The sequence below is a fragment of the Carassius carassius genome, chromosome 48, assembly GCF_963082965.1.
Source record: "Carassius carassius chromosome 48, fCarCar2.1, whole genome shotgun sequence".
NCBI lineage: Eukaryota > Metazoa > Chordata > Actinopteri > Cypriniformes > Cyprinidae > Carassius > Carassius carassius.
In genome coordinates this window covers 22,468,861-22,491,162 of record NC_081802.1, presented here as the reverse complement: position 1 = coordinate 22,491,162, position 22,302 = coordinate 22,468,861, and the positions used below count along the sequence as shown (strand labels likewise).

General features: G+C 39.2%; 1 protein-coding gene and 1 long non-coding RNA gene across 2 annotated transcripts in view; both read right to left on the bottom strand.

Moving 5' to 3' along the window:
• Positions 1-16,730, bottom strand: part of LOC132131262 (filaggrin-like) — a 42,119-nt gene extending 25,389 nt beyond the window's left edge. Inside the window, exons 1-4 of the mRNA XM_059543285.1 lie at positions 16,479-16,730; positions 7,457-7,564; positions 7,249-7,333; positions 6,024-6,190 (exon numbers count right to left, since the gene is read on the bottom strand). Coding sequence (XP_059399268.1) covers positions 6,024-6,190; positions 7,249-7,333; positions 7,457-7,564; positions 16,479-16,691 — 573 coding nt within the window. The 5' untranslated portion in view covers positions 16,692-16,730. The remainder of the gene's footprint in view (positions 1-6,023; positions 6,191-7,248; positions 7,334-7,456; positions 7,565-16,478) is intronic.
• A 926-nt stretch (positions 16,731-17,656) lies between these two features.
• On the bottom strand, positions 17,657-20,567 carry LOC132131263 (uncharacterized). Its single transcript, XR_009428863.1, has 3 exons — positions 20,090-20,567; positions 19,909-19,954; positions 17,657-17,978 (listed from the first exon to the last, which is right to left on the bottom strand). It is a non-coding gene; the product is annotated as an uncharacterized LOC132131263 (long non-coding RNA).
• Positions 20,568-22,302: the final 1,735 nt, after the last annotated feature.

The following is a 22,302-nucleotide window of genomic DNA, read 5'->3' as shown; positions in this document are numbered from 1 at the left end:
GTCATTGACTGTGTTGTCTGTTGCTGTTGTTGTTAGACTTTTTTCTTCAGTCTTTAGAAGATGTTTTCTGTTTCTCCTGTATGTTTTCCCATCTGTAGTTTGTATGATGAAGGATCTTGGTTGCTCATGTCTTTTTATGATTACTGCAGGTTTCCAGACATCTCCTTGTTGCACTCTCACTCTTTCTCCTATGTGCACATCTGGAAGCAGTCTTGTTTGTTTGTCAAAGTAGGCTTTTTGTTTGTCTTGTCTTAGTTTCAGGTTGTCCCAGGGCTCTCAAGTGTCACGCATTGAGCGTGACAGTCACTCATTTCGGTCTTTTGTCATGCACTCCCGCCACACATTGTATTTCTCACGCAGAAAAACTATTTATAATATATTTAATATGCCGCAGCGCCCAAAAGTTATCTGGTCGCGCCGCTCTCACTATGGAAACCGGCAGGAATCAAGCGCGTCTCCCCTGGAGTTCTTAATCGAGCCTGCCACTTATCAGCCAATCACAAAAAAGAAATAGGCTACACAATAGCCAATCAGAAAATAGCACTATTGTATCTGGGTAATATTTAACGCAACAACCAATGAAAAAAAAGCATCCTGGAATTGTTCACCATCTTCCTCGTTCACCCACAGAGGAAACCACTGGAGCTCCGAGCATAACTTTGAGCACAAAGTAAGTAATGATCTCCTGTTACAACAAATTCACAACTTGTTTGACACAAACAATGACAACTTGACTGCTGTTAGAGAATGTTTCCCAGATAATTAGCATCAGTTTTTCATGAGTGTCTGTTACTTAGCCAACAGTTTTACAGCCTGTTCACTGACAACATCTGCTCAGAACAAGTAACGTTAGTCTAGGCCTAGTCATATTTTCGTTATCACACGATGACTGACATATTGTCTCTCTCCAATAGGCTTAATCATTTTATTAGCACTAAATTAAAGTGTATTGCATAGTCGATGTTATAGGTCACTTTTAAAATCATGTCATATTTTATAATTATATAATCCTGGCCATGGATGCATTAATCATTGCATCTGTCTTTCAAAGATGTCAGGTAAAAGGCAACTAAGCATGGGCGGATCTACAGGGGGACAAGGGGGGGCAGGTGCCACCCCACTCTAGAGCCTTGCCCCCCCAGCTGCCCCCCTAACTTTAATGATCCAAAAACTGTACTTACAAAAACAACCCACCACTATGTCCAATACATTTACCAAAAGTGAACAATTTAATTTTTAATTTTAAATGTATTATTCGCCCTTCCCCCCTGCCCCTCAAATACTTAGTTACGTCCCTGATTCAAACGTGCAGAGCGGCGTTCGCTCAGTCTGGCTCATACACACAGCGAGTCTGCTTCGGTGCGGTGGCCCTGCAACCAGAGACTGAACTGCCCCGGTCAGATCCTCTGAAGGTGAAGTGAGTTTCCCCAGGTGTAGTTTAAACACACGTTTAACTTAAAGTTACATTTGTAATGAATGTATTGTATGCTAAAGACGATTCAGCATCAGCAAAAACAGCGAGTCTATTACGTTAGGCAAAATCAGCGGTCAAATCGCTCCCTCGTGATTTGTAAGAGCACTCTTCTCTTTGATTAGCCTGATTTTGATTTTAGTAAAGATAAGAACAGCTTAATAAAAAATATAAAATATTGAGGGGCAGTGCTAGGGCTGGGCTAATGGGGCTTAAGCCCCGAAAGTTTTTAGTAAAGCCCCGAATATTTTGTTAACTTGTCTTTCTCACAGAGCAAAACAATTCATCAGAAAAACAAATGTGAATAAGATTACAGCGGCCGTGATTAACTAATCATGAACAGTGCATATGACATTTTTATTTATATTTTTCCCTTTGCATTAAAGGTACTTTTGACGTGCTTTTGCAACGTTGAGCATTGTAGCCAATCACAGACATGTCTGTTGATCACATCGGCCAATCAGAGGCGTTTAAATGAGTCGCTGTGCTGTGCTGAAGATGTGTTTTGCGCGAGCTCACCGAGTTCACGTTCGCAAACCTGTCATTATTATTGGCAATAAACTTAAGATGCAGATAAGAGATTCACTTGATATTATTATTGATGCTGCTCTGATGCACTACATTACGCAATGTAAGTAGATAATTTAATATTTGACTGTTTTACAATAGAAAAGTTAAACTTTTTTTATTTATTTATTACATTTTGCCTTTTTGAATTGAAAATATGCTATAATTTCCTTGATTCATTTATGTAAATTAAAAATAAAATATTAGTTGCAAATAGTTACAATTATTTCACTAATACAACAAGCCTTTCTTTTTCTTTATTCCCTTAAATCGCTTTAATAATTAATTAATTACTTTAAATAAAAATACCCAATTTTAGTTTGGGCTGTTACGTTACAACACACAATACAGTGCCAGTTAGGAGATCGATCATTTGATTAGCTAAGCCTAAGCAGTCCTATTAAATCAAATTCCTCTCAGATATCACAGCAATGAAACCAGGTTACAACTGGGGAAATAACAAATACAATAGAATTAAGTAGTCTAAACATAACTGGTGTGTGTGTTGTGAATTAAAAAACGTTGTAGTGTGTAAGGGCATGATTAAACAATAACTACTGTAGTTTAAAAGTGTTTTTGTGTTTTTTTTTTAAAGCAATTCATATATAGGGATTCCATGTACCCCTGCCACCCTGCCAAGACCACTTGCCACCCCTTTGCCCCCCCATGCAAAATTTTCTAGATCCGCCACTGCAACTAAGCATCCTTTCATTCACCCTGAGAGGAAAACCCCCCAAAAAGAGCAGGTTACAGGATGCTGGCCCAGAGAAGGTGGCGAAAATGGTAGGAGTCCAAAAAGGCAACAAACACTTACAACAAACAACACCAGTCATAATCTCTCTCTCTCTCTCTCACAAAAACTCGCACTCAAACACACACACACACAAAAAAAATTAGAAATGGAAATTGAATAAACACTTTGTATTTGGTTAAATTGTCAGTGTCATGTGTGAAATATTTTCTTCTGGGGGGGTGGTATGGGTTGGGGGTGTCACTCTTGCCTGTCTTCAAAACATGAGAGCCCTGTTGTCCCCTGTAAAGACCTTGTCTCAGATGACCACCAGGACAAGACCACAGGAAACAGATGATTCTTCTGCACAATCTGACTTTGCTGCAGCCTGGAATTGAACTACTGGTTTCGTCTGGTCAGAGGAGAACTGGCCCCCCAACTGAGCCTGGTTTCTCCCAAGGTTTTTTCTCCATTCTGTCACCGATGGAGTTTTGGTTCCTTGCCGCTGTCACCTCTGGCTTGCTTAGTTGGGGTCACTTCATCTACAGTGATATCTTTGACTTGATTGCAAATAAATGCACATACACTATTTAAACTGAACAGAGATGACATCACTGAATTCAATGATGAACTGCCTTTAACTGTCATTTTGCATTATTGACACATTGTTTTCCTAATGAATGTTGTTCAGTTGCTTTGATGCAATGTATTTTGTTTAAAGCGCTATATAAATAAAGGTGACTTGACTTGACTTGACTTGGATCTGTATGTTGCTTTCGGGTGACAACAAGGTGACTGATGTAGGTATTTTGGATTGCAACCAACATCCCATTAGTAACTGTACTGGTCAGTATCCAATACCATCCAATGGCGTGTTTCTGTATTCCAACAGAGCAATGATGGGGTCACTGTTGCCCCTCTGAGCTTTCTTTAACAGGTTTCTTTATGGTTTGTACTGCTCGTTCAGCTTGTCCATTCGACTGTGCGTGTCCTGGGCTGGACGTCACATTTTTAAACTCCCACACTTTTGAAAAGTTGCTGAACTCTGTTCTGGCATACTGAGGACCATTGTCCGAGACTACAGTATCTGGTATACCATGCCTCGCGAACATAGATTTGAAGGCCATGATTACACTGCGAGCAGTTGTGTCGGACAGTTTGCTGATTTCTGGGAATTTGGAGTAGTAATCGACAGACAGTACGTAATCTGAACCATTGTAATGGAATAGATCTGTGCCAATTTTTGACCAAGGTCTTCCCGGTATTGGATGTGATATCAATGGTTCTCTTGGATTACTGTTCTTGTGTGCGTTGCATACTGGACATTGGGAGACAAACTCTTCAATCTGTGTTGACATATTCGGCCAATACAGAACATCCCTGCCTCTTTTTTTGCATTTTACAACTCCAAGGTGTGATTCATGAATTTTCTTCAGCATTTCTTGTCTCAGTTTATTTGGAACTATGAGCATTGCAGATTTAAAAAGAAGTCCTGATGTGAAGCTTATTTCTTCTTTGAAAGTCCAGTACGCTTGAATCACTTTTGGAACATCACTTCTTTCCTTGGGCCATCCATCCATGTTCATTTTTGCGCCGTAGTTGCATTTCTTGATCAGCAGCTGTTGTAGCGCGGAAAACACTTAGATTTTCGTCAGTCACAGGCAGATACGTTGTTATCCAGCACAGCTCTAACTCTTGACCAAGCAAGTCTTCTGTATGCTCATTCAAATATGCTCGACTTAGTGCATCAGCAATGTGCATTTCTTTACCTGGTTTGTAGGCTACCTTTAGGCTGTTGTACCTCTGAAGTCTGAGTAGCATGCGCTGAAGTCTGGGTGGAGCTTGGTGCAGGGATTTCTTGAAGATACTTTCCAGTGGTTTGTGATCACTTTCAACCTCCACTTCCTTGCCGTAGATATATTGATGAAATTTCTCACATCCATAAACTATGGCAAGGAGCTCTTTTTTTAATTTGCGAGCATCTTTTTTGAGAATCTGTGAGTGCATGTGATCCATAAGCCACTGGTTTTTTTATCTTGCAGAATGACTGCTCCGATGCCTTCTGAGCTGGCGTCAACTGAAAGTGTCACTGGTTTCTGGACATCAAAGAATTTCAGTGTTGGAGCATTTGTCAGCAAATTCTTCATTTTTATGAAGCTTTCTCTTTGCTCTTCCTCCCAGTGCAACTGAACATCTTCTTCTAGCAGCTTTTGGAGAGGAGCACTGACATCAGATAAATTTGGAATGAACACATCAATGGTTCCAACAAAGAAATCATCTTGCTCATCACTTTGTTCTACAGTCTGTATTTTCCTGGTGGAGACTTGCATTCTGCACATTTTCGCAAAGTGGTTTCTTTTGTTGCATGCTTTGCAAATTTGTCCATAAGCTGGGCATTTTTTGTATTCATGTTGGTAACCACATCTTGAACATTTCACGTTTGCTTTGTGGTGACTTTCCATTGCATACTGTTTACATCTCTGTTCACTTTGCACTGTTTTTCCTCCTTTTGTCTTTGTTTTTGACACTGCTTATTTTGTTCACGTCTATTTCTTCAACTAGTATTTTCATCTGATTTGACGTTAGCTCGTTGGCCCTGCATGTGTCTATTGCTTTTTCCAACGTGAGGTCTGTCTCACGCAACAATCTTGCATGCACATTGTCGTCTCTTATCCCGCATACAATTCTATCCCTGATCAGTGAATCAGTCAGATCGCCAAATTCACAGTCTTTCGCCTTTAAGATCTGTGACGTATGCATCAATTGTTTCTTCTGAACTTTGCGATCTCGTGAAAAACATGCGGCGAATGTACGGCAGATTCTTTCTGGGCTCACAATATTTTTTTAATTTCCTTTTTAGTGCAGCTATTTTATTCATCTCTCCCTCCATGAACTGGAATGTGTTGTACACTTTAATGGCTTCTTCACCCGCAATATGAAGAAAGGTAGCACACTGCACGGCCTCTGATTTCTCTGCCACGCCACTCGCAATGAGGTACAACTCGGGGCTTCCTGTTTTTATTTAGCAGATCATGACATCACTCAGGTACGGGTAACATAGACATACAAAATACATGACAGTTTTCCTAATTAATGTTGTTCAGTTGCTTTGATGCAATGTATTTTGTTTAAAGCGCTATATAAATAAAGGTGACCCAACTTTGGAGCAAAATTACATGTGTAATCAAGCTTGTGTCACAAGAAACATTTCCGGTTATGTATCTGCATAAAATATTTAAGTTTGAGAGACTTTACCTGTGTGCTGATCCTTCCCACTTCCAACAGTTTAAAGTACGACTTGTGATTAGATTCTTTGTTGAATTTCTGCAGGGCCGTTTTCACAGTCTCTAGACCATTTGGGTCATTTAATGGCAGTAGACTGGGGCAGTCAGGGCATTTTGTCAAAAGTATTTCATGTGAATCTGGGACAAAAACAGGAGAATCGTATTTATAGGATATGAATGATCTTTTCTGTACTCAGACAAAGTGACCTTAAACATTACTATAAGTTCTTTGAATGGCTATACAAGTCGAGTGTCTAATTGTATATATATATACAAATATTTATTTGATCAAAAATACAGAAAAAAAATTAATATTGTGATATATTATTACAATTTAAAATAATTGTTTTTAAATTTATTATACTTTAAATTTTCATTATTTTTGTGATGCAAAGCTGAATTTTTAGGATCATTATCACATGATCCTTTAGAAATCATTCTAATATGATGATTCATTATCAAAGTTGGAAACAGTTCTGCTGCTTAATATTTTTTCAGAACATGTGATTCTTTTTTAGGATACTTTGATGAATAAAAAGTAAAAAAAAAAAACAATAATAATAAAATAATAAAATATAAATATTTTGTAATAATAATATACACTACTGGTCAGTAATTTGGGGTCAGTATTTTTTTTTTCTTCTTTTAAAATAAAATCAATACTTTTATTCAGCAAGGATGTGTTAAATTGATAAAAAGTGATAGTAAAGAAAATATATTATTAGAATATATATTATTAGATTTTTTTTTTTTTTGAATAAATGCAGTTCTTTTTAACCTTTTATTCATCAAATATATTAGACAGCAGAACTGTTTCCAACACTCATAAAAATTCAGAATATTAGAATGATTTCTAAATGATCATGTGATAGACTGGATGTTACATGTGACACTGAAGGCTGGAGTAATGATGCTGAAAATTCAGCTTTGCATCACAGGAATAAATTTTTTTTTTTTAAGTATATTCAAATAGAAAACTATTATTTTTAGTTGTAATAATATTTCACAATATTATTGTTTTTTCTGTATTTTTGATCAAATAAATGCAGGCTTGATGAACAAAAGAAACTTCTTTCAAAAACATAAAAAATAGTTATGTTTCAAAACTTTTGGTCTGTACTGTATATATATATATATATATATATATAGAGAGAGAGAGAGAGAGAGAGAGAGAGAGAGAGAATTGTTTACAGCACCTGGTTTGGTGTCACAGATGAAGCACGCCACAACTGCTTTTCCCTCAAAACTTAACACGGTCACATTACATTTTGCTGTCACTTTCTTTAAGGGAGACATGAAAAAGGCTGTTAAATGGATGCACAACTCACAAAAGTCACTCTCTTGGGAGTGGAAAAAGCAGTAATCTGAAATTAGAGTTTGGAAGAAATGTGATTTTCAGCTCACCGTCTCTGCTTCCATTCTAGTATTACACTGATCTAAAGGTTTGGGATTCACAATGTGGCATTCAGTTTCTTCTAGTGTTATTCTGAAGATGACCTCACAAAGATCGGTCTGCACAAAAACAAGATAATTTGTAGCATTTGCACAATATAATACGTTTTTTTTTTTAAACATATCTTGTTTTCTGTATTTGAAATCACTTTTTACACCGTATGTAGAACAGCCACAGAAAGACACTGATGTGGATTTAGATGCAGAGTTTATTGAAAAGTAACAAACAAACAAATGACCAGTGATGGCTGAACAGTAGAAGGCAATAGGTTACCACCCTCCCTGAGCCACACGCACAAAATTATAATGATAAATTATAGAAATGTATAGGTTTATGATATAGAAAATCATTTTTGCTAATTATATTCATAATCAAGACATGACATAAAATAGATATATATTCAAGACATGACAAAAGGTAGTCAATCCTTGAATCCTTGAATCTAATCAAAAAAGGCTGCTTAATTTATAACCCCTTATGAGCCACTGGTAAAATCTAGACTGATCTGTAGGGGTGCAGTTTTACTATATAACTACAGGTGCATCTCAATAAATTAGAATGTTGTGGAAAAGTTAATTTCTGTAATTCAACTAAAACTGTGAAACTTGTGTATTAACCTGTTAGCCAGCACCCCCCATTATAGGACTTACAGCTGAAAGTGCCCTAACTAACTTGTTATGTGTGTAACGCATAATTTTGGTGTCTTTGGAAAGAAGACTCTTTGGGCTGTACTTTTTATCAACCAGAGTTGATAATGCTCAGAAATATTAAAAGTTATAGACACTGAAGTGCCTTGACATTTTTCTGGTAACACTTTAGAATAGGTAACACTGGTTAACTATTGACTACGCCATTTCTCTCAATAAATTATTAATTTGCTGCTTATTAATAGTTAGTAAGGTAGTTGTTAGGTTTAGGTATTGGGTAAGATTAGGGATGTAGAATAAGGTCAAGTAGAATAAGGCATTACTGTTCTTAATTAGCACTAATACATGGCTAATATTCTAGTGATATGCATGCTAATAAGCAACTAATAGCTGTTACCTATTCTAAAGTGTTACCATTTTTTTTATCACATTGAATTTTTTTCCATTTGATATAAAAATACATGAAATCAGTCCTGGAGCAATCTAGAAAAGTAATGGGTTGAAAGTCAAATGTCTTTTGAGTTCCTATTTCAAATCTGAAGAAGATACCATGAAAAATGAGATTCATGCAACCATTTTTCTGAGACTAAGGCGATTGCTAAGTTCCGCCTCCATCAGATGACAGGTGCGTCACAGCATGCATCACGAGTCATCATGAGAGAGCGCCGGAATTCAAATAAACAATCTTCCACCTATCTTTCACTTTTTTTGTGGATCGTCTTATTCTGATTGTGACTCTGTACGCATCAAAATCATGCCGTTTTTTTACTACCAAGACACAGTTTTCTGAGTGTGATTTATTCCATAATGGAAACAAACAATTCTGTCCATGAAGTACTGAAACGTAAACAAAGGAATTATCATCCATATCACTACGTTATTGCTTTGTTGGACTGAACGTGCTCTTTATGAGATTTCGTTCAGTGGACCCTTACCTTTCTAACTAAACCAGGATATACAGCTGTGGATGCGTTTATGACTCATTATTATGAGGAATCTGGTATGTACTGTGTTTGTATTCTTAATATTTTGATGTATACTGCTTACAAAAATGTAGCAAATACATTCTTTATAAGCTTTCCATGGGAAAACAGTGATCTGTCGTCGATGCTTGAGGCATCAAGATTAAATTTGTCCCATTTCATTTAATCTATTCATAAAAACTGACAAGTGCAAACAAGGGGAGTTCAGGACCCCCGCGTTGGGATGCAGGTTAAGGGTTAAATAAATTCAATGCAAACCATGTTCATTCAACCAACTTTTGGTGCTTTTGGCAGTGTGGGCAGATGCCAAATCCTGCTGTCACGTAAAGAACACGAAATCCAATTGCAAGTAAAAAAGTATTTTACAGTCCTGTTCCTCATGTACATACTATGTACTTATTATAGTAATTACAATAACTATGTAACAACTAGGTACTAACCCTGAACCTACCCCTAAACCTACCCCTACCCCATGTAGTTACCTTGTGTTACCAGAACTTTCTTAGATAAATACACTGCAAGTACACTATAAGTACATGTTAGTACACGTACTGTAAAATAAAGTGCAACCAAAAAGTTTATTTGCCACAACACAATACAGTAGGGTACAAGAAAATAGAGCAGATGAGCTGGTGAATAGGTGAGCTGGTGAGCTGGAGAGCTGTCTTTGTAACACGGACACTATGAGGCACTGACCCGAACCAACCCAGAGAATATTCCTGGGAACAGGCGTGGAAGCACACTGGGCGATCGCCTCGGCTGAGAGCAAGAAGAGAGATGCGAGGACTGAGAGCAAGACCAGCATCGTCAACTACGAACAACGATCTGACAACATGCAGTAACAACCACAAGACAGAAAAAGACAGGACAGAACCAGCATCAGGTGCAGCCACGCTGATTAGCTTGGTTAGAGCCCCAGATACAGATCCCCTGTAAAGACCTTGTCTCAGAGGAGCACCAGGACAAGACCACAGGAATCAGATGATTCTTCTGCACAATCTGACTTTGCTGCAGCCTGGAATTGAAATACTGGTTTCGTCTGGTCAGAGGAGAACTGGCCCCCCAACTGAGCCTGATTTCTCCCAAGGTTTTTTCTCCATTCTGTCACCGATGGAGTTTCGGTTCCTTGCCGCTGTCGCCTCTGGCTTGCTTAGTTGGGGACACTTCATCTACAGCGATATCATTGACTTGATTGCAAATAAATGCACAGACACTATTTAACTGAACAGAGATGACATAACTGAATCCAATGATGAACTGCCTTTAACTATCATTTTTGCATTATTGACACTGTTTTCCTAATGAATGTTGTTCAGTTGCTTTGACGGAATGTATTTTGTTTAAAGCGCTATATAAATAAAGGTGACATTAGCTCATCAGCTCATCAGCCCAATGATTGCCGGAGCAATGCTGAATGAGCAATTAGACAGATAATGAGTAAACAGACATGCAGAATGAACACACAGATCTATGAACCGTGACATCTGTTGGAAAATGAAATCAGCATCTTCAAAAAGATGGTTAGCAGTAGGAAGCATGAAGTGCTCCGAAATTTCTTGGTAAACGGTTGCAGTGACTTTGGTTTTCCAAAAAACACAATGGCCCAACACAATTAAATGACACTGCACCCCAAATCATCACAGACTGTGCAAACTTAAAACTGGACTTAAAGCAACTTGGGCTATGAGTTTTTCCACCCTTCTTCCAGACTCTAGGACCTTGGTTTCTAAATGAAATACAAAATTAGCTTTCATCTGAAAAAAGCAATTTGGACCACTGGGCAACAGTCCAGTTCTTCTTCTCCTTAGCCTTGTTAAGACACCTCTGATGTTGTCTGTGGTTCAGGAGTGGCTTAACAAGAGGAATACAACAACTGTAGCCAAATTCCTTGACACATCTGTTCTTAAAGCCTTCACCCCAGCCTCAGTCCATTCCTTGTGAAGTTCACTCAGATTCTTGAATCGATTTTGCTTGACAATCCTCACAAGGCTGCGGTTTTCTTGGTTGGTTGTGCATCTTTTTATTCCTCACTTTTTACTTCCACTCAACTTTCTGTTAACCTGCTTGGATACAGCACTCTATAAACAGCCAGCTTCTTTGGCAATGAATGTTTGTGGCTTACCCTATGTGTGAAGAGGGTCAATGTCATCTGGACAACTGTCAGATAAGGAGTCTTCCCCATGATTGTGTAGCTTAGTGAACCAAACTGAGAGACCATTTTGAAGGCTCAGGAAATCCTTAAAGATGTTTTGAGTTGATTAGCATATTGTCATGTCACCATATTCTAATTTGTTGAGATTTGGTGGGTTTTGGTGAGATTTGGCTGTCCGAAAGAACTACTGGTGATCTGAAAACCGATGCAACCGGTTCTTGACTCGAGAACGAGTCAGTCTTTTGTTCATTATCTGGCTAGGCTCGGTGTTCATCTCTCTCTTCACAGCAGTTCAGTCAGTGTACTGTTTGAGTAAATTAATTACTCCAGGATATTGGTTTGTTTGAACTCAGAGGGAGTGTCAGCCACATTAAAAAAGTTAACAGCTTAAGTTATTTGTGGATTAATGTGTATTGGAGATGCAAACCGTTTAAAATGATTCAGTTTGATTTGGTGAACTGGTTCAAAAAGATCCGGTTACATCGAATGATTCGTTCGCGAACCAGATATCACAAACTTCTTTCATAACAGACACGGAAGAGTAGACAATGCTGAATAAAGTCATAGTTTTTGCTATTTTGGACCAAAATGTATTTTCTAAAAAAATTCTAACTGACCCTCTGATGTCACATGGAATACTTTGATGATGTTTTTCTTACCTTTCTGGACATGGACAGTAGACCATGCACACAGTTTCAATGGCGGGACTGAGAGCTCTCGGAGTAAATCTAAAATATTTTAAACTGTGTTCCAAAGAAAAATGGAGGTCTCACTGGTTTGGAACGACATGAGGGTGAGTTATTAATGACATAATTTTGATTTTTGGGTGAACTATCCCTTTATTGAGACACGGCGCTCACAACCGATCAGAAGTATCCTGATTGAAATTTGTTTCTCATTCTTAATGAGAAAGTGTCATCTCTCTAGCAACATCTCTCAGCAACATTGCTCAGAAAGTTTCCCTGTGTATCATCAACTTAATACCTTGAAATAAATATACCTTTCTGCAATTACTTAATCATTACTTATGTCATTTTTTTTAACATGGGTCACAAAAGGCGTATTTTCTGTCATGCTGTGACTGTAAAACCATAAAATACAAAATACAAAAATAATAAATTTTATTCATAAGCTGTCGTTTAAACCTTCAGAATTAAGTTAAAATAAAGTCTTTATTCAGCAATCTTCATCTTCCTTGTCAGCGAACAGAAGAAGACAACACTGGTACTATGATTCGCAGTTTGTTAATGCAGATGGCAGAGCTCAGGAGAGCAATCAGGTGAGAAATTAGGAAGCTGATGATATTATAGGACTTATCTTAAATAATAGTCTTTGTCTTTGGCAGATGCTGAAGAACTGGAAAACGTATGATCATGACAGACAATGAGAGAATCTATTTTAAACTATGCTATACGGGTGCTATCTCATAATCCTCTGACACAAATGCTTGTCAATGCAGCGATGTGTTATTGTTGAAGTCTCTGCTGTTTTGTTGTTGTTCCATTTCTTAAGGTGGGACAACTTTTTGAGTAATGTTGCAGAGTGATGTTGCTTGAGTACTTTTCCATCAAGGATGACCTTAGATACTTTAGATCGGTCATGGGCCCTGTGTCTCACATGGTTGCCAGTTGACTTGCAACATTGCCCGGCAACATTGCTCAGAGAGTTGCCTTTTTATACTTTGGCCTTAAGCTCAAAAAGCCCACACTGATGCACTTGTTAAGTTCAAAAGTAACGTCTCGGTTACGTACGTAACCCTCGTTCCCTGGTGGAGGGAACGGAGACGTTATATCGAACGACATATGGGGGGGTCTCACTTTGGAGGCCAATCATCTCTTAGTTTAAGAGAAAATGCCAATGAAAATTGGCTAGTGGATTTAACATACCTGAGCCACTCCCCGTGCCAACGGGTATAAATAGGGCGACAGGTGCATCCACTCATTAGGTTTTACGCTGAGGAGCCGAGAACATGTCCCGGCAACAGCGACCGGTTCAAGGTTGTGGCATGGGGACATAACGTCTCCGTTCCCTCCATCAGGGAACGAGGGTTACGTACGTAACCGAGACGTTCCCTATCTGTCGGTCACTACGAGTTATGTCGAACGACATATGGGGTCCTATGGAAAACGCCACAACCTGAACACCGTCACAACCCTGTGGCGCTGCAATTGTCGACAAGCCCTGGCGTGCCACAAAAGCTACGCTTAAGGTCGTAACCCTCCCAAAGCCCCAGCGCAAATTCACTGACCTTGGTACCGAAGGGGCCGAAGGGAGAGTACATCGCTGCTGGAGAAGGCTACGCTGCTGTTCCGACCAGGCTGAACCAGAAACGGCACTACTGGACCACCAGAGTGGACATCGCCTTCCCGAGGGACTGCGTCGTGACTTCCGTCACCCAGAAGGGTGAGGTCAGTCGCCGTGCGCAGTTCCTGCATCAACCTCGGGTTGATTCTACCCTCGTGCATTTGTTAAAGCCTTGGCTTGGTGAGTTTGCAGGATAGCCATGGCATGCAGAGCAGAGGCAGCTTGGCCCGCCGCACTGTAAGCCTTGGCAGCAAGAGCGGCCGACAGCTTACAGGCCTTGGGTGAGAGGCGCGGACTATTCCTCCCAGTGGCGGCATTTTGCGGACACAAGTGCACCGCAATCGCACTCTCCTGCTGGGGAATGTCGACGCACCCCTAGCTGCCCCGCCATCGAGGGTAGTGAGGATGGAGGAACGAAATGAGCTGCTTCCGGATGTAAAAAGGGGCCATCCACAACTACATCACTTCCCCATGCACATCCGGGAAGAAAGGAACCAGAGCAAAACGCGGTTGTGAGCCGCGCTCTACACCGAGAACCAATCAAACAGCCATGAGCACTCAGGGCTTGGCGGCCACCTCCATCCTGATGCTCACAGCTACCCGGGCAAGCACGGCTGTCAACCCTGGGTCCAATTCGGCAGTGGCGACAACACCCGAGGGGGGCAGCCCCGCCGAATCTTCATCCACAGAGTTCAACAGCCCATCCCCAATGCTGCAATCGACATCTGATCCCCGGCGGCAAACTGAATGACCCGTTGGGACTGCCATAAGACAGCCCAGCAAAATCACCCAGCAGCCGCACAGGACAAACAATGCGGAAGGGGTAAGAGGTCCGTGGGGCGTGGCCCGGCGGAGAAGCTCTCACTGTCACCTTCAAATCTCCCAGAGCACTAGCCGGCGATCCTCTGCTCGTGGCAGAGAAACCGGAAAGGATAGTGACAGAGGGGTCTGTTCCTTTCCCTTCAAGAAAGGGGAGACGCGATCACAGTGTTGCCATGATCACACACGCAGTGTGTGCATGAACCATCCACGAACGCGCCTTCAGCGTGCTGAATGCCCAGACATGGAAGACAACGATCGTGGCCATTTTCAGAGAACAGGAAACGACCGCATCCAGAAGGACGCGGACGAAACGGCGTCTTTAAAAAGACGCGAATCGTCCGTGATTTGCTCTTTTAGGAAATCTGCTCTCTTAGTTGAAGCGCCAGGGGAATCGCTGAAAGGGACACCACTGTTTGCGCCGTAGCGCCAACCAGAACAGCTTCCCGACACAGCAGATGAATGGCTTTGTGGAGTATAACAGCTTTCATACAACCACTCGGCTCTGAAGCAAAAATCTAATGAGTGGATGCACCTGTTGCCCTATTTATACCCGTTGGCACGGGGAGTGGCTCAGGTATGTTAAATCCACTAGCCAATTTTCATTGGCATTTTCTCTTAAACTCAGAGATGATTGGCCTCCCAAGTGAGACCCCCCCATATGTCGTTCGACATAACTCGTAGTGACCGACAGATAGGGAACTACTTTTTGGAAGCTTTTAGAGCAGTGAAACTAAACGCTCATTGGCTCTTGTCTGCTTCATCACAGATGCCTTGCCGTGCCATGATTTGGGTGACATGTTTTGCTGTGTCCCAAGTCATATTACATTCTATATTATCCATCCTATAAAGTATTAGAAATTAGAATCAGAGTCTCCCAAATCAAAATATGTTGAAATGAGTATTCCAAAGGTACCCGGATGGTTTACTACTTCCGGCAGGAAATCAAAGGTCTGTGCACACTCTAATGGTAAATATTTCCAAGAACTCATTGCACGTTGGATGAAGATTCAATTAGAACTACAAATACAAATAAAAATGTAATTTAAAAAACTACAAACATGGTGGATATGCGAGACTGGTGGACAGGTAGAAAAACGTTTTTAAGTGATAAATAATCAATATCTAACATGATGAAAAATGTTTTTATGTTGTCCATGTTATATTTCATATGTAACAACATTGTGAACTTTTATAAAGACAAATTTGACAGGACAATTCAAGGGGTCTCCAAACTCTGCACTGGAGAGCCAGAGTCCTGAATAGTTTAGCTCCAACCCTAATGAAACCCACCTGAACTAGCTAGATCCCTGGTTTAAATGGTGACAGGATGCACATAACTAAGCAAAGGAATGGTCCATTAAAGATGCACAGTTATGATGAAGTAGTATTTCCCAAAGATTGCCTGCTCCTCTGCTAATAACTCAAAAGTATGTACTTTTTTTCTCTACAAAAATAGTACATACAGTATATGTAGGTGACACAGTATTTGAATGAGAAATGCGCACCTTCACAGAGAGGATCAGGAAAGTATTTTAAGAGAGGACTGTGACTGCAACACATTGTGTTTTGGTACAGCCATTTTTGCAGTAAATAAATCACTTATTGCACTTGTCTATCTGGAATGTTTTTCATTAATCTGTACAAATGTAAAAAAAAAAAAAATAATAATAATAATAATAATAGTTGAATTAAGAATGACATTAGCCACTATCATGTATCATCTAAAATATCATGTCACATTATTGCAAAAATGTTAATATTGCTACATATTTAAATATATTGTGATGTATATCTTTTTATATTGGCTATAAAATGGTTGTTTAATCTAATAAATAATTTAGATAATGATAAAATTATAAAAGTGCATTTAAACAAATATTTTTATGATATTAAAGATTTTTAAACAATTTATGTATGTGAATAGGTTAAAATGTTTACATTTTAAATGTTTGAATATTTTCAATTTGGTCCAATTTGTACATTTCAGCAGCAATCAAAACGTACAAAAATTTATGTTTTGTACCTATAAATGCTACATACTAATACCTATTATGCAAAACCTCACCTTCTCATCTGCACTGCGACTGTCCAGTGAAACTAATTTGAATTTGTATCCATGGTGGTGATGGTCATTAATGAACTGCACAGCTGCTAAAGTAGCAATGTTGTCCTGATCTTCTTGGCACTTATATACCACATCAGTGTCTGTTGGGAAGCTGGCTGCGTGTAGAGCCGAGACCAATGCTGCTAATATTACCAGCTTTCTCATGCTGCACATGGACACGAAACCTAAATCTTCAACCAAGTAAAAGTTCTCCTCACTTGTCCAGACCTTTATAATATTCACTGCAAGGGGAAATAAGCAAATAGTTTAGTGAGATACTTGCCAATGTAAATGACATCCAAAACAAATATAAAAGAGAGATATGACAAATGTCATGTCACTCTAACTATTAGCAGAATTCACCATGACATTGAGGTTTTGTTTGTCTTGCCTCCCTCATCTCTAAGTTCATCCTCCATGTTACAGATAACTTACCAATCATTATTATTAATTGTAAGGGAAACAGGTCAGTTTAGCTCAAAAGGAATAATTTAAGGTTTTAAAGGGAATTTGGAAAGAATCACTGTTTTACAGCTGATCACTGAGACAGCCAGGGATTCATTGAATGAGACGTATAACATCAACTTTGCAATCAATCTTAATATCCAAAGTATAGTGAAAACACTATTAATTAGCACAGTAACAAGATCGGCAGTTTAAGACATTAAATTGTAAGCACAAAACACAAGATACTTCTCTTTTCAATATGAGTAACACTTTATTAGATTAATCTGAGGCATATAAACTAATCTAACACATTAGCACACACACACACACACACACACACATTCACACAAGTTGCAGGAAGATAGGAAGTCAGGAAAGAATGAGTTTAAGAGAATAAAAAAGGGGAAATTGCATAGACATAAACAACCATCAATCACTTAATTAACCCTTGCATTGAGTTCCTCAGGGGGTTTCCCAAGGTTGCTGATTGGCTGGAAGTTCACTAGTCATTGAAGTGACCTCTTGAGAAGCCTGTGGTTGGAGTTGTGGGCTAGTAGATGTTTCAGACGGGCACTCGAGGTCAGATTCGGTTGTGTCCATTATGGAATAATTCATGCTCAGAAACTGCTTGGTAGTAAAAAAAAAAAAACGGCATGGTTTTGTAGCGTACAGTGTCACAAAGAGAATTTCAATTCAATTCAATTCAAGTTTATTTATATAGCGCTTTTTACGATACAAATCACTGCAAAGCAACTTTACAGAAAATTAAGTTTCTACAATATTCAGTAGTAGCTTATAAGTGGTGACTGTCAGTTTATGTGCATATGAAAGGAATTTTCAGAAAAATTAATACAAGACAGTCAACCAGATGATGAACACTATTGACAGCAATTATAATGTGACTGCATAGTAAGTAGCAATATTTGTTAGTTCTGTATGATGTTTCAGGGTTAGCATCATCTGGGGTCCTCTGAGGGGTCCGCATCATCTCTTATCAGGTGTTCTGGATCCAGACTGGAGTTTGTGAAAACCCGTGGCAAAACAGAGAAACAAATAGAGACATAATTAGGGTAGCTTCTGTTCCAACAAAGTAAAATGAATTAGTTTTACCCAAGCTAAAGAATAAGAATGCGCATTTGATCAGATACAACTGCAGTCACAAATGAGATGCATTATTCGAATGCTTGGTGAAAGAGATGTGTTTTTAATCTAGATTTAAACAGAGAGAGTGTGTCTGATCCCGGAACATTATCAGGAAGGCTATTCCAGAGTTTGGGAGCCAAATGCAAAAAAAAAACCTCTACCTTCTTTAGTGGACTTTGCTATCCTAGGAACTACCAAAAGTCCAGCATTTTGTGACCTTAGGGAGCGTGATGAATTGTAGCGTGGTATAAGGCTAGTTAGGTACACAGGAGCTAAACCATTTAGGATCTTATGGGTAAGTAATAATAATTTGTAACTGATACAGAACTTAATAGGTAGCCAGGACAGAGACTGTAAAATTTGGGTAATATGATCATATTTTCTTGACCTGGTAAGGATTCTAGCTGCTGCATTTTATTGAAGATGCTGGACAACCAGAAGTGCATTACAATAGTCCAGTCTAGAGGTCATAAATGCACGAACTAACTTTTCAGCATCAGAAACAAGTAACATATTTCGTAGGCTGGCAATGTTTCTAACATGGAAAAATGCTGTTTTTGTAACATAGGAAATATGATTTTCAAAAGACAAGTTTGAAGTCTAATTTAACACCCAGATTTCTGACTGTAGAGGAAGTAACAGTACATCCGTCTAGTTGCAAACTGTAGTCTACTAGATTCTGTGTAATGTTTTTTGGTCCAATAAGTAATATCTCTTATCAGAATTTAATAGGAGAAAATTATTGGTCATCCATTCTTTTAAATTTTTAACACAGCTTAGATCATTTAGAAGTTTCATCTGGTCTCATTGAGATATATAATTCAGTATCATCAGCATAACAGTGGAAACTAATCCCATATTTTCGAATAATATTACCAGCCATATAGTGATACGCAGCATGAATGATACAAGGAAATGGTCAGTAACATCATCACTTTGAGGTACAATATCTAGGTCAGTAAGATCGATTCCATGCGATATAATTAAATCTAGTGTATGATTAAAACGATGAGTGGGCCCAGTGACATTTTGCTTGACTTCAAAAGTGTTTATTAGGTCAGTAAACGCAAGTCCTAATGTATCATTTGCATTATCAACGTGAATATTAAAATCTGCTATGATTAGTGCTTTATCAACTGTAACCATAAGGTCTGAGAGGAAATCTGCAAATTCTTATAGGAATTCTGTATACGGCCCTGGTGGTCTATACACAGTAGCCAGAGCAAGAGATACATTAGATTTCTTTTGCATGTCTGACAGTGTAACATTTAGCAGAAGTATTTCAAAAGAGTTAAACCTGTATCCTGTTTTCTGGGTAACATTGAGAATATCACTATACGTATATTGCTGCAACACCTCCGCCACGACTAGTCTGACGGGGCTTATGCTTATAAAAGTAGTTTGGTGGAGTAGACTCATTTAGACCAATATAATCATTTGGTTTTAGCCAGGTTTCAGTCGAGCAGAGTACATCAAAACTATTATCTGTGATCATTTCATTTACAATAACTGCTTTGGGTGTGAATGATCTAATGTTTATGAACTTAAAAAATGTTTTTTGTTCATTTATTTTACATTTTTCTGGTTTAATCATGATAAGATTTTTTCTAGATCCTACATAAAATTTACATATTTATATAAATATATACATTTATATAAATATATAAAATAAATATATATGTAAGTTTATATTTTAACCCCACTATTCGAGGAACAATTTTAATAGATTGTACAGCGCAATTACTCTTTTCATTTACACGGAACAAAATTCATCATAATAGTTATTTGAGAATTGGCTTACTAGTCATATGGAGCAAAGTGTCCTGGAGATGTTGTCAGAGAGAAGTCTGCCTGGGTGCAGACCATCAGTGTGAAAAAGCCTAGGACGCTCCCAGAAAAGATTCCAATTATTAACAAATAGCAGTTTCTGTTCTTTACACCATGACAATAACCATTCATTTTAAGCAACAAGTCTACTGAACCTTTCGTGTACATGTTGATACGTGGGAAGTGGTCCTGACATGATGACGGGTGTCGTGCTGCGAACCGTCTTCATCAGGCTCCTGAAGTCCCTCTTCAGTCTCCGTCTGCCGCAGCATGGTGTCGTTAACCCCGGTGTGAAGCACAACCGCTCTGGGGCTCTCGTCGGCCTTCAGGATCGTGGGTATCTGCGCAGAAACAATGAGAACACGAGCACCAGGGAAACAGTGAGTGTGCACTTTACCTTCGGCTAACGTAGAACCGACGTGTCGGACGATGGAGTCTCCGACGATCACAGCTCCACGCTCTGTCTCGCGGAGGGGAACGAATCGGTTCCAGATGGAGATCTCGAAGGCAGGAGGGGGAGAAGTCGTTGCCCGGGGCCTGGCTCGCGACCTTCGCTGTGGATGCACACAGGGTCCGTGGTGTCACATCGCCGGAGTGAAGGACATCTGGGAGGATCGCGTCCTGGGTGCACCGGGTCTGTGCAGAGAAACACATGGAATAGAAGTAGTGGGACTGTTAGCAGCACGCTGTATACTTACCCCGGACTTGTGAACATCAGCCCGGGAGCTTTCCAGTACGGCTCTCCGCTCTCTCAGCTGAGCCTCCCTCTCCTCCAGGTCGCAAATCTGCTTCTCCAAGGCCTCCAGCTCCAGCTGCACCGAATGCAGCTTGAACGTGTCCTCACCTGCAATCAAAGGTAGACATACATCTGCCATTAAAGCAAGTAACAGTGAGTAAAGCAAAGGTAATGTGTGTGAATAGAGTATTAGCAATGCAAGCGCAATTAGTGGCTACCACGTTGGCGATGTTAATGGGCTATAAGCTAAATAGCGTACCCGCTAATTATTTAAATTATTCTTATTGTATTTTTCTAGTGCTCAAATAAATCACTTACATGATGTCTAAGTTTCTTTCTATTGTTTTATAATTGAAAAAACTATGCAGTGGTATGTTTAATGACTAAAATTGTTTGTAGAACAATATTTTTTATATTTGGGGGGTGGGGGGGCTAGACATAGTCTCAGAAAAATGGTTGCAGGAATCTAATTTTTCATGGTATCGTCTAGGGGTGTGCCAGATAGTCGAACATTTGAATATTCGTTCTGCTCTAATTATTCGATAAGTAAAAATGATATTCGAATTTTGCCAAAAAAAAAAAAAAGTTTTGTCACCAACGAAAAGCTGTCACCAACGATGAAGAGAATGCAATGCCCACTCGTCGGAAAAGGCTGAGCCAGTTCTTCAGCAATGATTACAGTCCAGCCGAGACGAGTGGGAACAGTTCTTGCTGGAGCCATGTATTCCTCCAGATGAGGATCCCATTCAGTGGTGAAACGAAAACATGAAGTGCTTCACAAAACTTATTCGCTTAGCACACCGTTATTTGTGAGTCCCGCCAACGTCTGTGCCGTCAGAGAGCATTTTCTCCACGGCCGACCTTATTGTTAACAGACTAAGGAGCCGACATTCCCCCGATCATGTTTACATGCTCGTATTTCTTAACAAGAACATGTAAAACAATAGAAAAAAAAGCAAAAAAGATTTGCTGACAGTTTAAAAGTTTCAAAGTTAAGTGTAGGCTACGTTCTACAATAGCCTAATTGCTGCAGGCTGCTTTACGTTTTTTCTTTGTTCACTTTTTTTTTCTTTGTTCACTTTTTGTTGTTGCTTTTAATCTACTTTTGTTTGTTTGCACGCATTGTTAAAGGTTTTCAGCTACAAAACACGATGTGTGATGTTCAAGCTTATTGTGTGTAAGCTTGTTCAAAATGACGGAAACAATAAATGTTGCTGAAAAATAACGTCTGTCTCATTAAACTTAATTTAAATAAATGAATATTCGAATATTCATTTTTTGTGAGCTCCAATATTCGAATGTGATATTTGCGGAAAATGCCCATCCCTAGTATCGTCTTCAGATTTGAAATAGAAACTCATGAGATATTTGACTTTCAACCCATTATTTTTTTAGATTGCTCCAGGACTGATTTCATGTATTTTTATATCAAATAAAAAAAAATCAGTGTCGTAAAAAAAATAAAGAGTTTTTATCAACTCTGGTTGATAAAAAGTACAGCGCAGAGTCTTCTTTCCAAAGACACCAAAATGATGTGTGTAACACTGAAGTAAGGAACTGTTACAATTTTAAGTTAGGTAGGGCACTTTCAGCTGTGAGTCCCATCATGGGGGGTGCTGGCTAACAAGTTAA